The 18,351-nt window shown below is 41.9% G+C and overlaps 1 protein-coding gene across 1 annotated transcript in view; it reads right to left on the bottom strand.

Moving 5' to 3' along the window:
• The window catches only part of dhx38 (DEAH (Asp-Glu-Ala-His) box polypeptide 38), a 144,638-nt gene that overhangs the window by 80,613 nt on the left and 45,674 nt on the right, over positions 1–18,351 (bottom strand). Inside the window, exons 13-15 of the mRNA XM_048546464.2 lie at positions 12,806–12,992; positions 6,741–6,926; positions 5,799–5,939 (exon numbers count right to left, since the gene is read on the bottom strand). Coding sequence (XP_048402421.1) covers positions 5,799–5,939; positions 6,741–6,926; positions 12,806–12,992 — 514 coding nt within the window. The remainder of the gene's footprint in view (positions 1–5,798; positions 5,940–6,740; positions 6,927–12,805; positions 12,993–18,351) is intronic.

The raw sequence follows: 18,351 nt of genomic DNA, 5'->3' as shown, positions 1-18,351 counted from the left end.
GTTTGCTGGCAAAAAGTATAACTATAATCATATCGAAAACAGAAGAGTCAGGTGTAGTGACAATCTGTAGTTTTGACCTAGGATAGGCAGTGTGAACATGAATGGAGAACTCATGGGAGACAATGAAGATATGAAGAAAGAACATGGTTTGTGGCCTACATTTGCCCACAGAATGATCAGAACCACAGAAGTGTTACAATCTGGTTCACTAATGTCCTTTAGGGAAGGCAACTGCCATTCTTACCTAGTCTGGTCTACATGTGACTCCAGACCGACAGCAATGTGGTTCAGTCTAAACCGCCCTCTGGGCAATTAGGGATGGGTAATAAATGCTACTTAGCTAGCGATGCCCTCATCCCGTTAATTAAAAAGAGGAGTACAGAAGTAGCCACTCATGTCTCAAAATTAGCAGTATGATGGTGTACCATTCTCCTGCTTTTACCCCATACTCTTGCACATTATTTGATTAGAAAAATATCATCCGATGCCCTTTTGAATGCCTCTGTCGTAACTTACTCCACCACATTTCCAGCATAACATAACAGATCCAAACCACTCACTATACGAATGCATTTTTTCCCCTCACATAATATTTCTTCTTTTCAAATTCACTTTAAATCTCGGGGCCAAAGAATGTCAGATAGACTTTCATTCAGATAAATGCAAGATGTTGTATTTTGGTAAGACAAACCAGGTTTGGACTTACACAAATAATAATAGGGCTCTAAGGAGTGCTATCTGAATAATACGTCAGAGGAAGTGGCCGAGGCGGGTACAATTACACCATTTAAAAGACATTTAGAAAGGATATGGATCGGACATGTTTGGAGGGACATGGTCCAAATGCAGGTAACTTGGACCACTTCAGTTTAGGAAACCTGTCCAGCATGGACAGGTTGGGCCAAATGGCCTGTTTCTGTGCTGTACGACTCCGTCCCTTCTTTTTCTTGATTATTTTACAAGCTGATACACTTTAACCCTGTTTATTCTATCTAGACTCCTCATGATTATGAAAACTTCTATTAGATTGTCTAAGTCATGGCAAACCGAACCAACTTCTTCAATCTATCCTCTCAACTGAAATTTCTCATTCCAGGAAACATTCTTGTAAATCTCATTTTGCACTCTCTCCAATGCTTTTACATATTTCCTATCATGTGGCATCTAGAACTGTACAGTATGCCTGCTGCTGTTCCTAGCATGCTCTCCTGAACTTTCCATTGAACCAGCATTCAAGACCTGCCTTAATGGTACAAGTAGGGTGGGAATATGCTGGGTTATGAGGTTGCAGATTATGCTGAAGTGCACCTGCTGTTGCTGATGCCCACAACACCTCATGAATGCCCAGTCAGGGGTTGCTAGGTCTTTTCAAAACCTGTCCAATTTAGCACAGTGATAGTTTTATACAACACTTTGGAAAGTATTCTCCATATGAAGACAAGACTTGGTCGCCACAAAGACTGGGCTGTGGTCACTCTCATACTGTCATTGATAGATGCATCTGCAGCTGGGTGAATGTAAGAGTCACACAGCCATACAGCACAGAAACAGACCCTTCAGTCCAACATGTCCATGCCGACCACATTTCCCAAACCAAACTAGTGCCACAGCCCTCCAGACCTTTCCTATTCATGTACCTATTCAAATGTCTTTTAATGTTGTAACTGTACCTGCATCCACCACTTCCTCTGGCAGTTCATTCCACATACAAGCCACCCTCAGTGTGAAAGAGTTGTCCCTCCCATCCCTTCAAAATCTCTCTCCTCCCACCTTTAAAATATTCCCCCTAGTTTTGAACACTCCCACCTTAAGGAAAAGACTTTTATTATTCATCTTATCTGTGCCCCTCATAATTTTATAAACCTGTCAGGTCACCTCTCAAACTTGTGTTCTAGTAAAGAGAGTCTCAGTCTAGCCAGCCTCTCCTTATAACTCAAAACCTGCAATTAGATGAGGTCAAGTCTGTTTTTCCCTCTTGTTGGTTGCTTCACCAGCTGCTATTGACCCAGGCTCATGACAATGCCCTTTAGGACCCAACCAGCAAGATCAGTATTGCTGCTGCTGGTGGTGGACATTGAAATTTCCCACCGCGAGTTCATTTTCCACCCTTGCCACTCTCAGTGCTTCCTCCAAGTGTTATTCAACTTTGATGAGTACTGATTCATCAGCTGAAGGACGATACATGGTAATCACCAGCATATTTCCTTGCCCATGTTCAATCTAAAGCCGCAACTCTTCATTGCATCTAGAGGCAACGATGCAGACTCTCAGGGCAACTCCCTTCAGATGGTATACTGCTGTGCCACCGCCTCTGCTGGGTCAGGATATATCCAGGATGGTGATATTGATGTCTGTGTAAAGTCAGATTCCGTGAGTATGCTTACGTCAGGCTGTTGATTGATTAGTCTGAAACCACTCTTCTGATTTTAGCACCAGCTCCTGGATGTGAGTAAGGTGGACCTTGCAAGATGAAAGGGCTATTTTTGCTGTTACCACTTGCAGTGCCACAGTCAATGTCAGCTGGTCTGTCCGGGTTCTCTTCTCTGTTGAGAATTCATAATGATTGATACAACTGAGTGGCTGACCAGGCCATTTCAAATTCAGCTACATTGTTTTGGGCCTGGAGTCACATGGAGAACAGACGATGTGAGCTTGCCAGGTTTTCTTTTTTGAGGGACATTAGTCAGCCAAACTGTTCCTTCGAACAATCGACAATGGTTTCATGGTGATCAGTAGATTCTTACTTTCAAATTTTTTTTTAAACTGATTACAAATTCCACCATATGCCATTGCGGGATTTGAACCTGAGTGCCCAGAACATTAGCTGAGTTTCTGAATTAATAGACTATTTATAATACCATTCAGCAATCACCTCCCAAGGTTAAGTAAAGGTAAACTTGTTTTATTGTTTTCAATGTATGTGCTTAAATATCAATAGCTTGAGAATTGACAATACTGATGTAATACAATGGGACATTAAGTGAGATCATTTGTGGTAAAGTAATAATGAACAATAGTTTAATTTATTACAGTTAGTTGCCTGGGTGATGGACTGGAGATCGAGATTTTAAAAGAAATATAAAGTTTGTACAAATATAGAAGTCGAGGGAAGAAAGAGGGTCAACAAAAGTAATGATGATATAAAGGGGAAGCAAAATCTTGTTTTATGGGAAAGGAGAAGTTCTTAGAATGCTTTATTTTAAGGGTTTAGTAATCCTCACAGGAGTTATATATTCCTTTATAGTGCCAATGTGTAAAGGCGTAAAGTTAGTTGAATGCTAGCTTTTTTTTTAAAAATCAGGTTACATCCCAATCAGAAAACTGAAAAAACTGTGGATGCTAGAAATCAGAAACAAATACAAAAAACAGAATTTGCTCAAAAAGCAAGACGATTGGGTAAGTATATGAATAACAAATGTCTGGAGGAATATGGGCCAAGCGTAGGCAGGTGGGACTGGTTTTGTTTGGGATTATGGTCGACATGGACTGGTTGAATCACAGTGTTTCTGTGGCATATGACTCTAAGGTCTACCGGCATCTATGGAGAACAATCAGAGTTAACGTTTCAAGTCCTTCTTCAGAACTAGATTAAAATTAGAAATGATAAACACAAAACAAAGACACTTTTTTAAGGCATGTATGATTGGAACGCGTGTGGCCTGTACTCAGTTGGATTATGATGGTTGGACAGGTGTCTGTCACATGAGAAAATATATGCCACTGAAGAATGAGTTCCAATTAAGTTAGGTACAGCTCAACAGTATGACATAGTTAAGGTGGTTAGTATAATGATAATACAAAGGCATCGATTTTATGGGGACTTTCGTGGCTCAAGCTAATGCACGGCTTACAAATGTGAATATTCTTTGAGGTAACAAAAAAGTTTTTCATTTGAGGAATCAACAATGTTTTAAAATGGTTTAGTCTTGTAACTTAATGTAACTGACTGTAGCTGCATATATTTTGAAAAAAATTAGAATTAAGTTTTGAGTGAGTTTTATAGTTATTCAGACTTTTTAGGTGAGTTGATTGAATGTATTATATTGTATCTTCCATGTGTATTCTCTTACCTCAGATTTAAGATTTCTATTTAAAATTTATTTCCATCTACTCCTTTTATATAAACACGGTGCAGATTGTGTTTTGCTGGAGTAGATTGTATTTTTGTCAACTTGTTTTATGCACCAGAGTCATGGTGAAGTCTTGCATTAAGAAATTAATAAAGAAATTATTCTTTCAATTAAAAATATTGATAAACTTCAACATATATCAGAATATTCAGATGCATCAGTTGGGACATTTGGAACTACATTAAATCACTGGGAGTTATCATTACGTACTCCTACTCAGACGCAAATTGTTTATTGGTGCCACATTATTGGTTAATAAGTAAAAAGTTGGCAGGTTGTTATAAACAAGTGGTGACAAATGGGGTGATCTTACAGTGATCGGCATGTCAAAGCATGATTCAGTGACATCACATTCGACAGTCACTTTTAAAGAAACGAATTTGGAATTGGGTGTGCAATGTGTAACCAACCTGCGAATGATCACGGGCAGTTCACTCATTAGCAAGTCGATTATCAAGATGACTCTGATTATGCACAGAGGGTTAGTGGATGGAAAGAGTGATTTTTAGTGGTTCAGCACACAAAAGAAGAAAGTCAAAAGGAGAACTCAATTAGCAGGATAGAACAAGATAGCTGCACTCCATTTACTTAGCGTCCACAAGTGAATTGTCTAAAAACAAAACTGGCTTTTATTAAGTATCATTTCATTTGTACTTATTTTGACAAATGATAACTTCTTGAACACCTGTGAAAACACACTGACATATGGAATAGGTCTTGTAACTAATCAGAATTAGAAAACAATTGAATTGGCTCTCCCATCTGAGTCTACAATTGTAATCCGCATGGGTATTACAATTAAAAGTAAAGCATATCTTGAAACCATATAGAGGGTTTATGGTCTTTGGAATTCTCTACCACAAACAGCAATGGAAGATAGAGCTTGATCAATATTCAGTTTAACCTGTAGGACTACATGGCCATTCTGAGGGTCTGCACAAACCAATCAATCAGCATGACGACACCGTTCCCACGCATTCACTTTCAAATTTTCCAGCCACTGCCATGCATGGACCTTGGAGGTCCGCGTTGTGGTTAGAAATTACAGGGCATGTAGATTTTGAACATATTTCAAGGTCTAGTTAGATTTTTAATCTATTAATGGATAAAAGATAGAAAGAAGGCAGGAAAGTGAAGTTAAGAACAAAATCTGATTAAATATGATGTTATTGAATATCAGAACAGGCTTAAGCAGCCAAACGGCTTGCTCCTGTTTGTTTTTCTTACGTTTCTTACACTCTATTTTAAGATCCTAGTTACTCGCAAGTTCCTGCTTATACACAATGTCTTATGTTTCACTTCATTACTCCCAAAAATCTCAACATATAATACTGGAAATGCTATAACATCCCGCTGGAGACCTGGTGCAATGAAAAGCTAAAATAAACACTGGTTGGGTCACTGGGTATTGCCAGGGATCATTTTGCTCTGGCTCTGTTCAGCCTCAAATTACTAGCTTCAATCCCATCCGCTGTGCATTTTGGAGAATTTCACAGTGAGAGTCACAATAATGACTTTTAATTGACTCTACATGTGTAATTGCCATGTGGTGAAATCTAAATATAGTGGACCACAGAACCTGAAAATGTGCGAGCATTATAAAGCAGAAAGGAATCATCAAATGAAAGAAAAAATGTCATAAGTAATAATTTCCAAGTGGTATCATACCTTACTGAAGAAAATATCCACAGGAAATGTCCGGCCTGGAATATGAAAAACAGGAACATTCCCGAAAAAAGCTGCGAACTTGCCTGCATCCATGGTTGCTGAAGTAACAATTAGTTTTAGGTCTGCACGGCGAGCTACAACCTAGAAAAAAAAAACTGAATGCCAGTTTAACAAATATAAAACTTAATAACCATTTATCTTGGGTATTGTTAGCAAAATATTGAGTTAATTTCACTGGAAAGTGGAAATTGTGGAAGTTGTTTTACAAAAATTAAATCAAAGCATTTGGTTATGCTGTGTATCACCTTTATAAAATACTGCACAAGATGATGGCAGGATATATTCAGATATTAGATTAGATTCCCTACAGCATGGAAACAGGCCCTTTGGCCCAACAAGTCCACACTGCCAATTACAGCATCCCACCCAGACCCATTCCCCTCCAACCCACACACCGCCGAACACTACGGGCAATTTAGCATGGCCAATCCACCTAGCCCGCACATCTTTGGACTGTGGGAGGAAACCCACACAGACATGGGGAGAATGTGCAAACTCCACACAGACAGTTGTCGGAGGCTGGAATCGAACCTGGGTCCCTGGTGCTGTGAGGCTGCAGTGCTAACCACTGAGCCACCGTGCCACCCCATTCACAGATTCACCTCACAACAATTTCTGAATCTCAGCTGAAATTGTTCTGTGAAATGATAGTGGAAAAAAAATAAGTGCTGGCCACCTCATGTCGTTTTTGTACACCAGATTGCCATTCTGGAAAAAAGTTTATGCCATGTTGGAATGGAAATTACATTTCATATCAATATGTTGCTGGAGTGGAAAAATTGACACAAAATATGAAAATTCTTAACAAACAAAACAGAGCAAAATATCTTGAGGGTTTGTTCCCTCAAAACTGCAGCTTTAGTATCTTGGCTACATACACACCTCTCTAAGTAAGCCAAACAGTACATCAGTGTTTAGTGATCGCTCATGGGCTTCATCCATAATAACAGCACTATAATGGTCCAAGTCTGCTTCTCTTAGGGATTCCCGCAGTAGAATACCATCTGTCATGTACTTGATGACAGTTTGTTCAGAAGTACAATCTTCAAATCGAATAGCATAACCGACCTAGAAAAGAAAGATCACAAAATATGCATTTTTATAATAACAATGGATGATATGAAACCTCAAAAGAAACATCTTGCAAGATTCTCATCAGTTAACCTGAAGGCACTTTACATGCAAGTTCAGGATACTTCAACTTTGTTTAAATTGACTCTATCTCCTTCGATGAAAATTCTAGAGTTAAGGTAAGTGGACTTGCATGGAACAAAGTTATAAAAGTTTGGAATAGGTTATACTCTTAATTACCTTTCTTCAGCAAAGAAAATAAAACAAAGTAACAGTGGACAACATAAAATACGAGGGGGATGACTCCTACAATTTCAAAATTTAAATCCAATAATACATGAAACTCTAAAATACCACCAGGCAAAAGTGAACTTTATTAAAGGTTTTTCCAGACAAACATACTTGAATTGTTAACAGCCCTGACAACATACTAAAATAAAGCAATGTACATATCGTCTTACGATTGTTAAAAATAGGTATTACCTCAACTCATCCAAACAAAAAAAGCCCTTCTGGCCAAATAACGGTATTAATGGAAATCAAGTTGGCATACTAAAATCCTAATCTGAAGTATTCCAAATCTTTCAGGTAAGAGTAATCTTGCTCATCTTTCAACTGGATAAAATTTGTATTTATCTGCAGTTTCAACTTTAAAAACGTGGGTATATAATTCAATGATTTGGACAATCCCTGTTAGTATCTCTTCATCCCTCTTTGTGAAGGTATCCAAGGCTAGTTTTATTCACCAAGAATGCAGTCTACATCCAAAGGCTTTGAAATTACAAAGTTCAAAGTGGTGTATTTTCATCCAATTTTTATTTGGTCAGCTCTTTATCAGAAACACACATCTGCTAATTTGGAAGCAAAACATAAAGCACACAGTGATGGAAATGAAGAATCGAAAATAATTTATGAAATGAAGAAAACATTTAAAGGTTCCTGTGCTGTAATTTTCTTTGTTCTTTGTTCTTTTGTAAGTGTCAAAATTTGATTATAAACTTATCTGGTTTCCATAAACCATAAGACCACAAGACTGAGGAGCAGAAATAGGCCATTCAGTCTATCAAGCCTGTTCCTCCATTCAATGCGATCATGGCTGATCTGGTAATCCTCAGCTCCACGTAGAACATAGAACATAACACCTCAGTACAGGCCCTTCGGCCCACGACGTTGTGCTGAACTTTTACCCTAAACCTAAGGTCTATCTAACCTCCAGCACTACCTAATACTATCATCTATGTGCCTATCTAATAGCCGCCTAAATGCCTCCAATGAGGCTGACTCCACTACTTTCTCCAGCACTGCATTCCATGCCCCTGCCACTCTCTGCATAAAGAACCTACCTCTGACGTCTCCCTTACATCTGCCTCCACTCACTAAAAACTATGCCCCCTCATAATAGCCCCCATCCGAGGAAAAAATCTCTGGCTGTCTACCTATACCTCTGATCATTTTGTACACCTCTGTCAAGTCACCTCTCATTCTTCATCGTTCCAAAAAGAAAAGCCCTAGTTCTCTCAATCTTTCCTCCTAAGACCTATCCTTCATTTCAGACAACATCCTCGTAAATCTCCTCTGCACCTTTACCAATGCTTCCACATCTTTTCTGTAATGAGGTGACAAAACTGGGCACAATACTTCTAATGTGGCCGAACCATGAAGTTATGCTCCAGGCTTTTGTATAGCTGGAGCATAACTTCACGGCTCTTGAACTCAGTCCCTCTATTAATGAGAGCGAACACACCATGCCCCTTCTTAACAACTCTATCCACCTGGGTGGCAGCTTTCAGGGAACAATAGACATGAACCCCAGGATCCCTCTGCTCCTCCAAACTGCCAAGAATCTTTCCGTTAACCCTGTATTCTGCTTTCAAGTTTGATCTTCAAAAACGAATCACCTCACACTTTTCAAGGTTTAACTCCATCTGCCACTTCTCAGCTCTGCATCCTATCAATGTCCTTTTGCAACCTAGAACAGCCCTCCACACTATCCACAACTCGACTCACCTTTGTATCGTCCGCGAACTTACTAATCCACCCACTAGAATGCCTTTTCCTTATAACCCTCAATTCCCTTACTGATTATAAATAAGTCTATCTCAGCATTGAATATACTTAATGACCTAGGCTAATAGTCCTCTGTGGTAAAATAAAATTCCACAAGTTCACTACCCTCAGTAGCAATTCCTCCTCATTCGTCTTAATTCTGAGGTAGTACAGGTTTGTCTATGTAATCAGCGTTTTGAACTTCTAAACACACAAACTCATCCATTGCCCACAGACACCAGCACAGATTACAAGACTCAATATAGTCAAATTGGCAATACTGTCACCTCCGAGTCAGAAGGCTACAGGTTCATGTTCCAATTGATGATTTGAGCACATAATTTAGGCTTCAGTGCAAGGAGAGAAATTTTAAACTGAGGGGTTGTCCACCGAGAGGAGTGAATATAAAGGATTCCGTGACACTATTTAGAGGAGCAGCAGAGATTTCTAGCTGTCCTGTCCAAAATTCACTCGTCCACCAAAACCACAAACTAAATAATTTTGATCATTCATCTCAGTGCAGTTTGTGGAACTTTGTTAGATATAAATTGAACATTACATTTGCTGATAGCAGTGGCTACACTTCAAAACGAATAAAAATAGGAGGTTCAATTCATATAGGCACTTTCACTTCCTCAGAATATTCCAAAATATTTTTGAAATAGGATAAGTTTTACACCTGCCCGAGAAGGTAATCTTGGCTTCAGGTTAACAACATATTTCTTAGTATTGCATTGAATTGTCAGGGCAGATTAATTATTAAAGGCTCTGAAGGGAGGCTTCAACATGCAATATTCAATTCTGTTCAATTTTGTTTCATTTACTATTGTCACACATACTGAGACACAGTTTAAAAGTATTATTTTGTGCTCTAACCAGACAAATCATACCTTCCATTATGGGTAGGAAGAGGAAAGAGGACCTGTGAGGACAATTCGGGGAGTTAGGCAGGGAGCTAAAAGCAGGCCTACCAGAGTAGTAATCTCAGGACTACTACTCATGCCACGGTTAGTGAAGCTAGGAATAGAGAGAGAGTACAGTTGAAATATGGCTACAGAGTTGGTGTAGGAGGAAGGGCTTTAGCTATATGGATCGTTGAGGTGTCTTCTGGGGAAGATGGTACCTGTAGGAGGAGGATGGGTTTCACCTGAACTGGAGGGGCACTAATATCCTGGGTGGGAGGTTTGCTAGAGCACTTTGGGAGGGTTTAATCTACTGTGGCAGGGGCTTGGAAACCAGAACAACAGCCAAAAAGTGCAGGGACTTGGGACAAAAGAGAGACTGAGATATGCACAGTGCAGAGTAAGAGCAGGCAGAGGGAAGTCATGGGGTTCAGAGGGCCTGGAAGTCTAGAGTGCATTTTCTGCAATACAAGTAGTATAACAGGTAAAGACAGATGAATGAATAGCATGGATTACTGCATGGAATTATAATGTTATTGCCATTACAAAGACATGGTTAAAGGAGGGATAGGACTGGCAACTTAACATTCCAGGATATCACTGTTTTCAGTGGCTTAGAAAGGGAAACAATAGGGCTGGGGGAGTTGCATTGCTGATTAGGGATCACATCACAGCTGTGTTCAGAGAGGACACATCAAAGGGATCTTTCAGTGAGGCATTATGGGTGGAGTTCAGGAATAGGAGGGGCGAAATCACAAAGCTGGGGTGTTTTCCACAGACCTCCTAACAGCCCATGTGAGACAGAGGAGCAGATATGTAGACAGTCACTAGAAAGGTGTGAAAAAAGCAGGGTAGTTGTAGTGGGTGACTTCAACTTTCCTCCTATTGACAGGGACTCCCTTACAGCCAGGGGCTCAGATGGAGACCAACTAGTCAGTTGTGTCCAGGAGGGATTTTTGAGGCAATATGTTGACAATCCAACCAGAGAGGAGGCCATACTAGACTTGGTATTAGGGAATGAGCCAAGACAGGTAAGTGAATTTTTAGTAGGAGAGCATTTTGGGCTTCGTGACCAGAACTCCATAACATTTTGAGTAGTCATGGACAAGGACAAGAGTGGCCCTCAAGTGAGGGTGTTTAAGTAGGCAAGGGCCAATTACATCCAAATTAGACAAGAACTGGGAAATGCGGATTGGGAGCAGCTATTTGAGGGCACATCTGAATCTGGTATGTGGGAGGCTTTTAAAGACCAGTTGACTAAAGTGCAAGACATGCATGTCCCTGCAAAACTGAAGGATAGGAATGGCAGGATCCAGGAACCATCGATGGCAAAGGAAGTTGGAAACTTAGTCAAAGGAAAAAGGAAGCATATGATTGGTCTTGGCAGTTACAAACTGACAAGCCCTTGAGAAGCATAGAGAAATTAGGAAGGACCTTAAACGCAGAATTAGAAAGGCTAAAAGGAACCATAAAATATCTTCAGCAAACAGGGTCAAGGAGAATCCCAAGGCTTTTACGTATATATTAAAGAAAGAGGGTAGCAAGGGAAAGAGTCAGCCCTTCAAGGGCAAAGGAAGGAACTTATGCATGGAGCCACAGGAAGTGGAACAGATCCTTAATAGGATGCGGAAGGATGAGTTTGTTGATTTGCTCGCTGAGGTTTCTTGTTTTTCTTCAGAGATTTCATCACCATGCTAGGTGACATAATCAGTGGAGCCTCCAATGAAGTGATGTTATTCTACTCCGCTTGGAATTTATACTGTCCAATCTGTTATGGTGAGTACTGTCATTTCTGGTTTTTAAACGGGCCGAGCTACAGATCTTTGACAATACTTTAAAGTAGCGGAAGGACTTTACTCCTCGAGTCTGGTGCCTCAGACCACTCAGCCATCCTGACACTGATGAACCAGAGGCTCAATGGTAAGCACTGCTGCCTCACAGCGCCAGGGACCTGGTTTCGATTCCACCTTCGGGCGACTGTGTGGAGTTTGCACGTTCTCCCCGTGTCTGCATGGGTTTCCTCTGGGTCCTCCGGTTTCCTTCCACAATCCAAAGATGTGCAGGCTACATGGATTGGCCATGCTAAATTGCCCATAGTGTTCAGCAATGTGTAGATTGGGTGGGTTATAAGGGGATGGGTCTGGGTGGGATACTCTGACGGTCCGTCAGGACTTGTTGGGCCAAAGGGCCTGTTTCCACAATGTAGGGATTCTATGATCTACGATCTATGAAGTATTTTGTATCGGTATTCATCGAAGAGAAAGGCATGACTGATGTTGAAGTCAGGGATGAGTGTGTGAATACTCTAGAGAATATCAATATATGGATGTGAGTTTGCTTGCTGAGCTGGAAGGTTAATTCAATGGTGATGAAACGTCTGAAAACTAACCTTCCAGCTCAGTGAGCAAACTCACATCCAGAAACTCAACCTGAGCTACAAATCTTCCCAAAACTCGCTAATATCAACATAATAAAGAAGGATGTTTTGGGTATCCTAAATTGCATTAAGGTAGGCAAGTCCCCAGGGCCAGATGAGATCTATCCCCGGTTTCTGGAAAAGGCGAGGGAAGAAATAGCTGGGGCATTAACAGATATCTTCATATCCTCCTTGACCACAGGCGAGGTTCCAGAGGGGTAGAGATTAGCCAATGTTGTTTCATTGTTTTGGAAAGGAAGCTGGGATAATCCAGAAAATTATAGGCTGGTGCGTCTGACATCTGTGGTGGGGAAGCTCTTGGAGAAGATACGGAGGGGCAGGATATATGCACATTTAGAAGAAAATAGAGTAGTTAGTAACAGGTAACATGGTTTTGTACAGGTTTCATAATAAATACTTCAAAAAATAGATAAAGAAAGTTAGTATTAGGTACCCCTAGTGAGCATAAGTAATTGTACTTACAATTGCAAAGACTAGACCATGACTATTACCTCTTCTCCAAGATTCACATTCATTTCTTCACTAACACGTTTTGCCACAGACATAGCTGCCACACGTCTGGGCTGAGTACATCCAATCATGCCATAGTTTGAATAACCATCTTCACTAAGATACTGCGTTAGTTGAGTAGTTTTTCCACTACCAGTCTCTCCAACAACAATGACGACATTGTTATCACTGTACAGAATGAAGAAAAAGGAATTATTTATATGAAGTTTATCTTTTTTCATTTACCGCGAACAGATAAAAAAACAAATTTGCTGTGATGTCCTTAAAGCCAGGCCACAGATACAGTCTGACGAGACACAAAAATCCATGACTTTTACTTCATTGACAAATATCATCCTACTTCGAGAAATCAAAGTTGACCTTGTGATTTATGACCAAATTTGCTATCTTGGTTTTATTTGGAGTGCCCTTGTTTTAGTGTTGTGGCAAAAGATAGGTCATTCTTTTCAGTGAAAGCAAACATAACTAAATATCAGATGAAGCAAGGAACAGTTATCATGTGAATGGCAGTCCAACATTCAATCATTTGTGCTTCCAATTTGAAATCTTGTAAATATATAAAACAGGACATGTATTAATCATAGCATTCACCTCAGACAATTCTCCAAGCCCTTCTTTTCAATTCTGCATTCATGCAAATTTTTTTTGTTGAATTGGAATAGGAGTAACATATATTTATAAGAACTGAACTCGTGTTTCACAAATACACTTTGGTAACAGATTATCCGAACATAAATTTATGTAATTCATTAACTGTGAACTGCTTTGAGACATCCCAAGGACATGAACAATGATCCCTGCAATTCTCTTGGTGCACAGACATCTGACATCCATCAGCACCAGCAACTTCCGAAGCCAGATGCCAATGCATGGTTTGTCAATCAGTGTGCACAGGACAGTGAAGTCTTGGCAGGTGCACAGTTGTTGAGAAGCAGCACTGGACATAAAAAGGTACCAAATATTTTTTACTTATAATGTTTAAAATTTGGTTAGAAGTTAATATTGAAATTCACTAGGTGTTTAAATTCACCTTCAAAAGACAGCAGAAAGAAATATTGTAACTTCAGCAAAATGGAGATCAAAATACAACTTTTATTACATATACAAATTACATATGGCAAGTTTCCAGTTGTATGAATCAACCACCACCACCACCTCCTCTCCCAACAGCTCCCCACAACAAGCAAACTAAACCAGACTATCCACATCAGATATGGATGAGATAAAAGGTACACATAGTTCACTAACCGAACAAAGTCCTCCTTGCTAATAAGAACCAACAGAACGGTAGATGCTGCAAATCAGGAACAGAAACAAATTTGCTGGAAAAGCTCAGCAGGTCTGGCATCATCAAGGAGAAAACAGAGTTAACATTCAGATCCGGTGACCCTTCCTCAGAACTGATGGTGCCTGGGAAAAGGTCAGTTTAAATGCAGAAAATAGGGAATAAACGACAGAATAGAGCCCAAAGAGACAGAAAGACAGTTGGACAGACAAAGGAGTTGCTAACGATCAGGCTCGGAGGATGACCAGTTGTTAATGGGAACTATTGTGACTAACAACAGGAGGTGTATTACGGCAGGCCATGTGGTAACAAGGCCTGGTATGTGAGGTGGGGGGCTGGAACATGGGAGAGTTTAGGCCCTAAAATGATTGAAATTAATATTGAGTCCAGAGAGCTGTAGGGTCCCCACATGGAAAATGAGGTGTTGTTCCACCAGCTTGCGTTGGGCTTCACTGGAACACTGCAGCAAGCCAGAGACAGAAATGTTGGCCAGGCAGCAGAGAGGTGCATTGAAGTGGCAGGCAACAGGTAGCTCAGGGTCTTTTTTGCAGGCAGAACATAGATGTTCTGCGAAGCGGGTGCCACATCTACGTTTTCCCAATGTAGAGGAGACCACATTGTGAGCAGCAAATGCAGTAGACTAGGTTCTGGGAAGGGCAGGTGAAGTGTTGGGCCCTTGGGCCCAAACATACCTTCAAGGTGAAGCAACACTTCACCTGCACTTCCCAGAATTCAGTCTACCGCATTCGCTGCTCACAATGTGGTCTCCTCTTCATTGTGGAAACGAAACGTAGATGTGGCGCCCGCTTCGCAGAACATCTACGTTCTGCCTGCATAAAAGACCCTGAGCTACCGGTTGCCTGCCACTTCAATGCACCTCTCCGCTGCCTGGCCAACATCTCAGTCTCTGGCTTGCTGCAGTGTTCCAGTGAAGCCCAAATGCAAGCTGGTGGAACAACACCTCATTTTCCATGTGGGGACACTACAGCCCTCCGGACTGAATACTGAGTTCAATCACTTCAGGGTCAAGTTCTCCCATGTCCCAGCCCCCCACCCAAGACACCAGGCCTTGGTACCACATACCCTGCCATTACACACCACCTGTTGTTAGTCACTAACAGTTCCCATTAACAACTACTCACTCTCCCAGCCTGATCGTTAGCAACTGCTTTGTCTGTCCAACTGTCTTTCTATCTCTTTGAACTATTCCGTCGTTTATTCGCTACCCCACCCACCTCCCGATTTTCTGCATTTAAACTGACCTTTTCCAGGCACCATCAGTTCTGAGGAAGGGTCACTGGACCTGAAATGTTAACTCTGTTTTCTCCTTGATGATGCCAGACCTACTGAGCTTTTCCAGAAACTTTGTTTTTGTTCCTCCTTGCAAATATCTGGGAACTTGCACTAATATTGAAAGAGCTGTCCAATTGGCAGCCTGACGTACACAAACTTGCAGAATCATGTCTGTCAATCCTGAACTCTATCATTTCAAAAAGTTACAGCATACAGTTGGGAAGACACAGACAGTCTTTGCCACTCCCAAATACCACTTACTTTTCCTTCCTCAGGTAAGCTATCAGACCCAACTTGCGGCAGGTAGCACAAGAATAAACATATTTACTTGTTCAATTTATCTGCTACAGATACTTATGTCCATGACAGTACTGGTTGGCGGGACTGCCACACAATCCCGGCAGAGATGACGCCCTGCCTTCATGCTGAGGACAACTTTCATTGTTTGCATAAAGCTACTACAGTGGTAAATGGGATGGACTCAGTATCGATGTCATAGCTCAAAACAAGCAATCCATGATGAGCATGATAAATATCGTAGGCCACCTGAAGCACAGAATTCTTCAACCCCAGTCTGTAACCTCAGGGCCCAGCATATTCTTTACTCTATCATTACAATCAAGCCAGGCAGACAATCTCAGTCCAGTCAAGACTGAGAAAAAGCATGCCAATAGCAGATGTCCTAAGCCTGCTGCAGTGTTCCAGCAAAGCTCAATGCAAGCTTCAGGAACAGCACTCATCTGTTGCTGGGGCATTTTATAGTCTTTTGCACTCAACATCAAGTTCAACTACTTTAGGTCATTTACTCTGTCCTCATTTTGATTATCCCAACCTCCTCCCAGGCTCCTGTTGAGGTGGGCTTCCTTTGACCTCTTTTCTGCTATTAACACTTAACATTAACACCTACATTTCATCTATGATCACTTCTCCACTACCATTAGCACACCGTTAGTCTTTTGCTCCAGGGCATCTTAGGATCCATTCTACTTGTTCTTCCTCCCTGCTTTTTCTACAGCATAAATCCCAACAATTTTCCAGTCCACTTCAGTTCCATAGAAGAAAAATACTGGACTTATAACATGAACTAGATTTTTTTCTCCACAGAAGCTGCCTGACCTGCTGAGTTTCTATGAGCATTTATTTCGGTTTTTATTTTAGGTCTCCAGCATCTGCAGTACTCTACTTTTATTATGTTAAATGGAGTGGCAGGAACACTTGAAATTGAGATGCCAACCTGGTGAAGCTTTAACATATGATTAAGTGCTCACAAAACAGAAGTAGGGTTATGTTACAAACAACTAAGTGGTTCCATAATCAACTGAACAGTTCAAAGCACTACTGTCCTGCCACCGTCACAAATGATGATTGACCATTAAAGAATAAAGAGAAGAAAGAGCCAGAATGAACATCCCTATCTAAAATGATGGCACTGGAATACAGAAAACAGGAGTTAGGTATCTGCAGACATCTTCAGCCATAAAAGCAGAATATGTGGCCCTTTTTGGTGCCACCTGGTATCACAAATGCCAGTCTTCAGCCAATTGATTCTCTCACATAATAAGAATTGGCCTTATGCACCAAACACAGCAAAGACTATGGCCTAAAAACATCACAACTGCGGGACAAGATAATAAAATGAGACTGGATGAACTCAGCAGGCCAAGCAGCATCTCAGGAGCACAAAAGCTGACGTTTCGGGCCTAGACCCTTCATCAGAGAGGGGGATGGGGTGAGGGTTCTGGAATAAATAGGGAGAGAGGGGGAGGCGGACCGAAGATGGAGAGAAAAGAAGATAGGTGGAGAGAGTATAGGTGGGGAGGTAAGGAGGGGATAGGTCAGTCCAGGGAAGATGGACAGGTCGAGATGGGATGAGGTTAGTAGGTAGGAGATGGGGGTGCGGCTTGGGGTGGGAGGAAGGGATGGGTGGGAGGAAGAACAGGTTAGGGAGGCAGAGACAGGTTGGACTGGTTTTGGGATGCAGTGAGTGGAGGGGACGAGCTGGGCTGGTTGTGTGGTGCAGTGGGGGGGGGGGGGGGGGCGAACTGGGCTGGTTTTGGGATGCGATGGGGGAAGGGGAGATTTTGAAGCTCGAGAAGTCCACATTGATACCATTAGGCTGCAGGGTTCCCAAGCGGAATATGAGTTGCTGTTCCTGCAACCTTCAGGTGACATCATTGTGGCACTGCAGGAGGCCCATGATGGACATGTCATCTAAAGAATGGGAGGGGGAGTGGAAATGGTTTGCGACTGGGAGGTGCAGTTGTTTATTGCGAACCGAGCGGAGGTGTTCTGCAAAGCGGTCCCCAAGCCTCCGCTTGGTTTCCCCAATGTAGAGGAAGCCACACCGGGTACAATGGATGCAGTATACCACATTGGCAGATGTGCAGGTGAACCTCTGCTCAATGTGGAATGTCATCCTGGGGCCTGGGATAGGGGTGAGGGAGGTGGTGTGGGGGCAAGTGTAGCATTTCCTGCGGTTGCAGGGGAAGGTGCCGGGTGTGGTGGGGTTGGAGGGCAGTGTGGAGCGAACAAGGGAGTCACGGAGAGAGTGGTCTCTCCGGAAAGCAGACAGGGGTGTGGATGGAAAAATGTCTTGGGTGGTGGGGTCGGATTGTAGATGGCGGAAGTGTCGGAGGATGCAGTGGGGGAAGAGGAGATTTTGAAGCTTGTGAAGTCCACATTGATATCATTGGGCTGTAGGGTTCCCAAGCAGAATATGAGTTTCTGTTCCTGCAACCTTCGGGTGGCATCATTGTGGCACTGCAGGAGGCCCATGATGGACATGTCGTCTGAGGAATGGGAGGGGGAGTTAAAATGGTTCGCTACTGGGAGGTGCAGTTGTTTATTGCGAACCGAGCGGAGGTGTTCTGCAAAGCAGTCCCCAAGCCTCCGCTTGGTTTCCCCAGCGTAGAGGAAGCCACACCGGGTGCAGTGGATGCAGTATACCAC

The sequence above is a fragment of the Stegostoma tigrinum genome, chromosome 16 (assembly GCF_030684315.1).
Source record: "Stegostoma tigrinum isolate sSteTig4 chromosome 16, sSteTig4.hap1, whole genome shotgun sequence".
NCBI lineage: Eukaryota > Metazoa > Chordata > Chondrichthyes > Orectolobiformes > Stegostomatidae > Stegostoma > Stegostoma tigrinum.
Note: the sequence above shows the minus strand (reverse complement) of the source record. Positions and strands in the feature narration are given on the sequence as shown.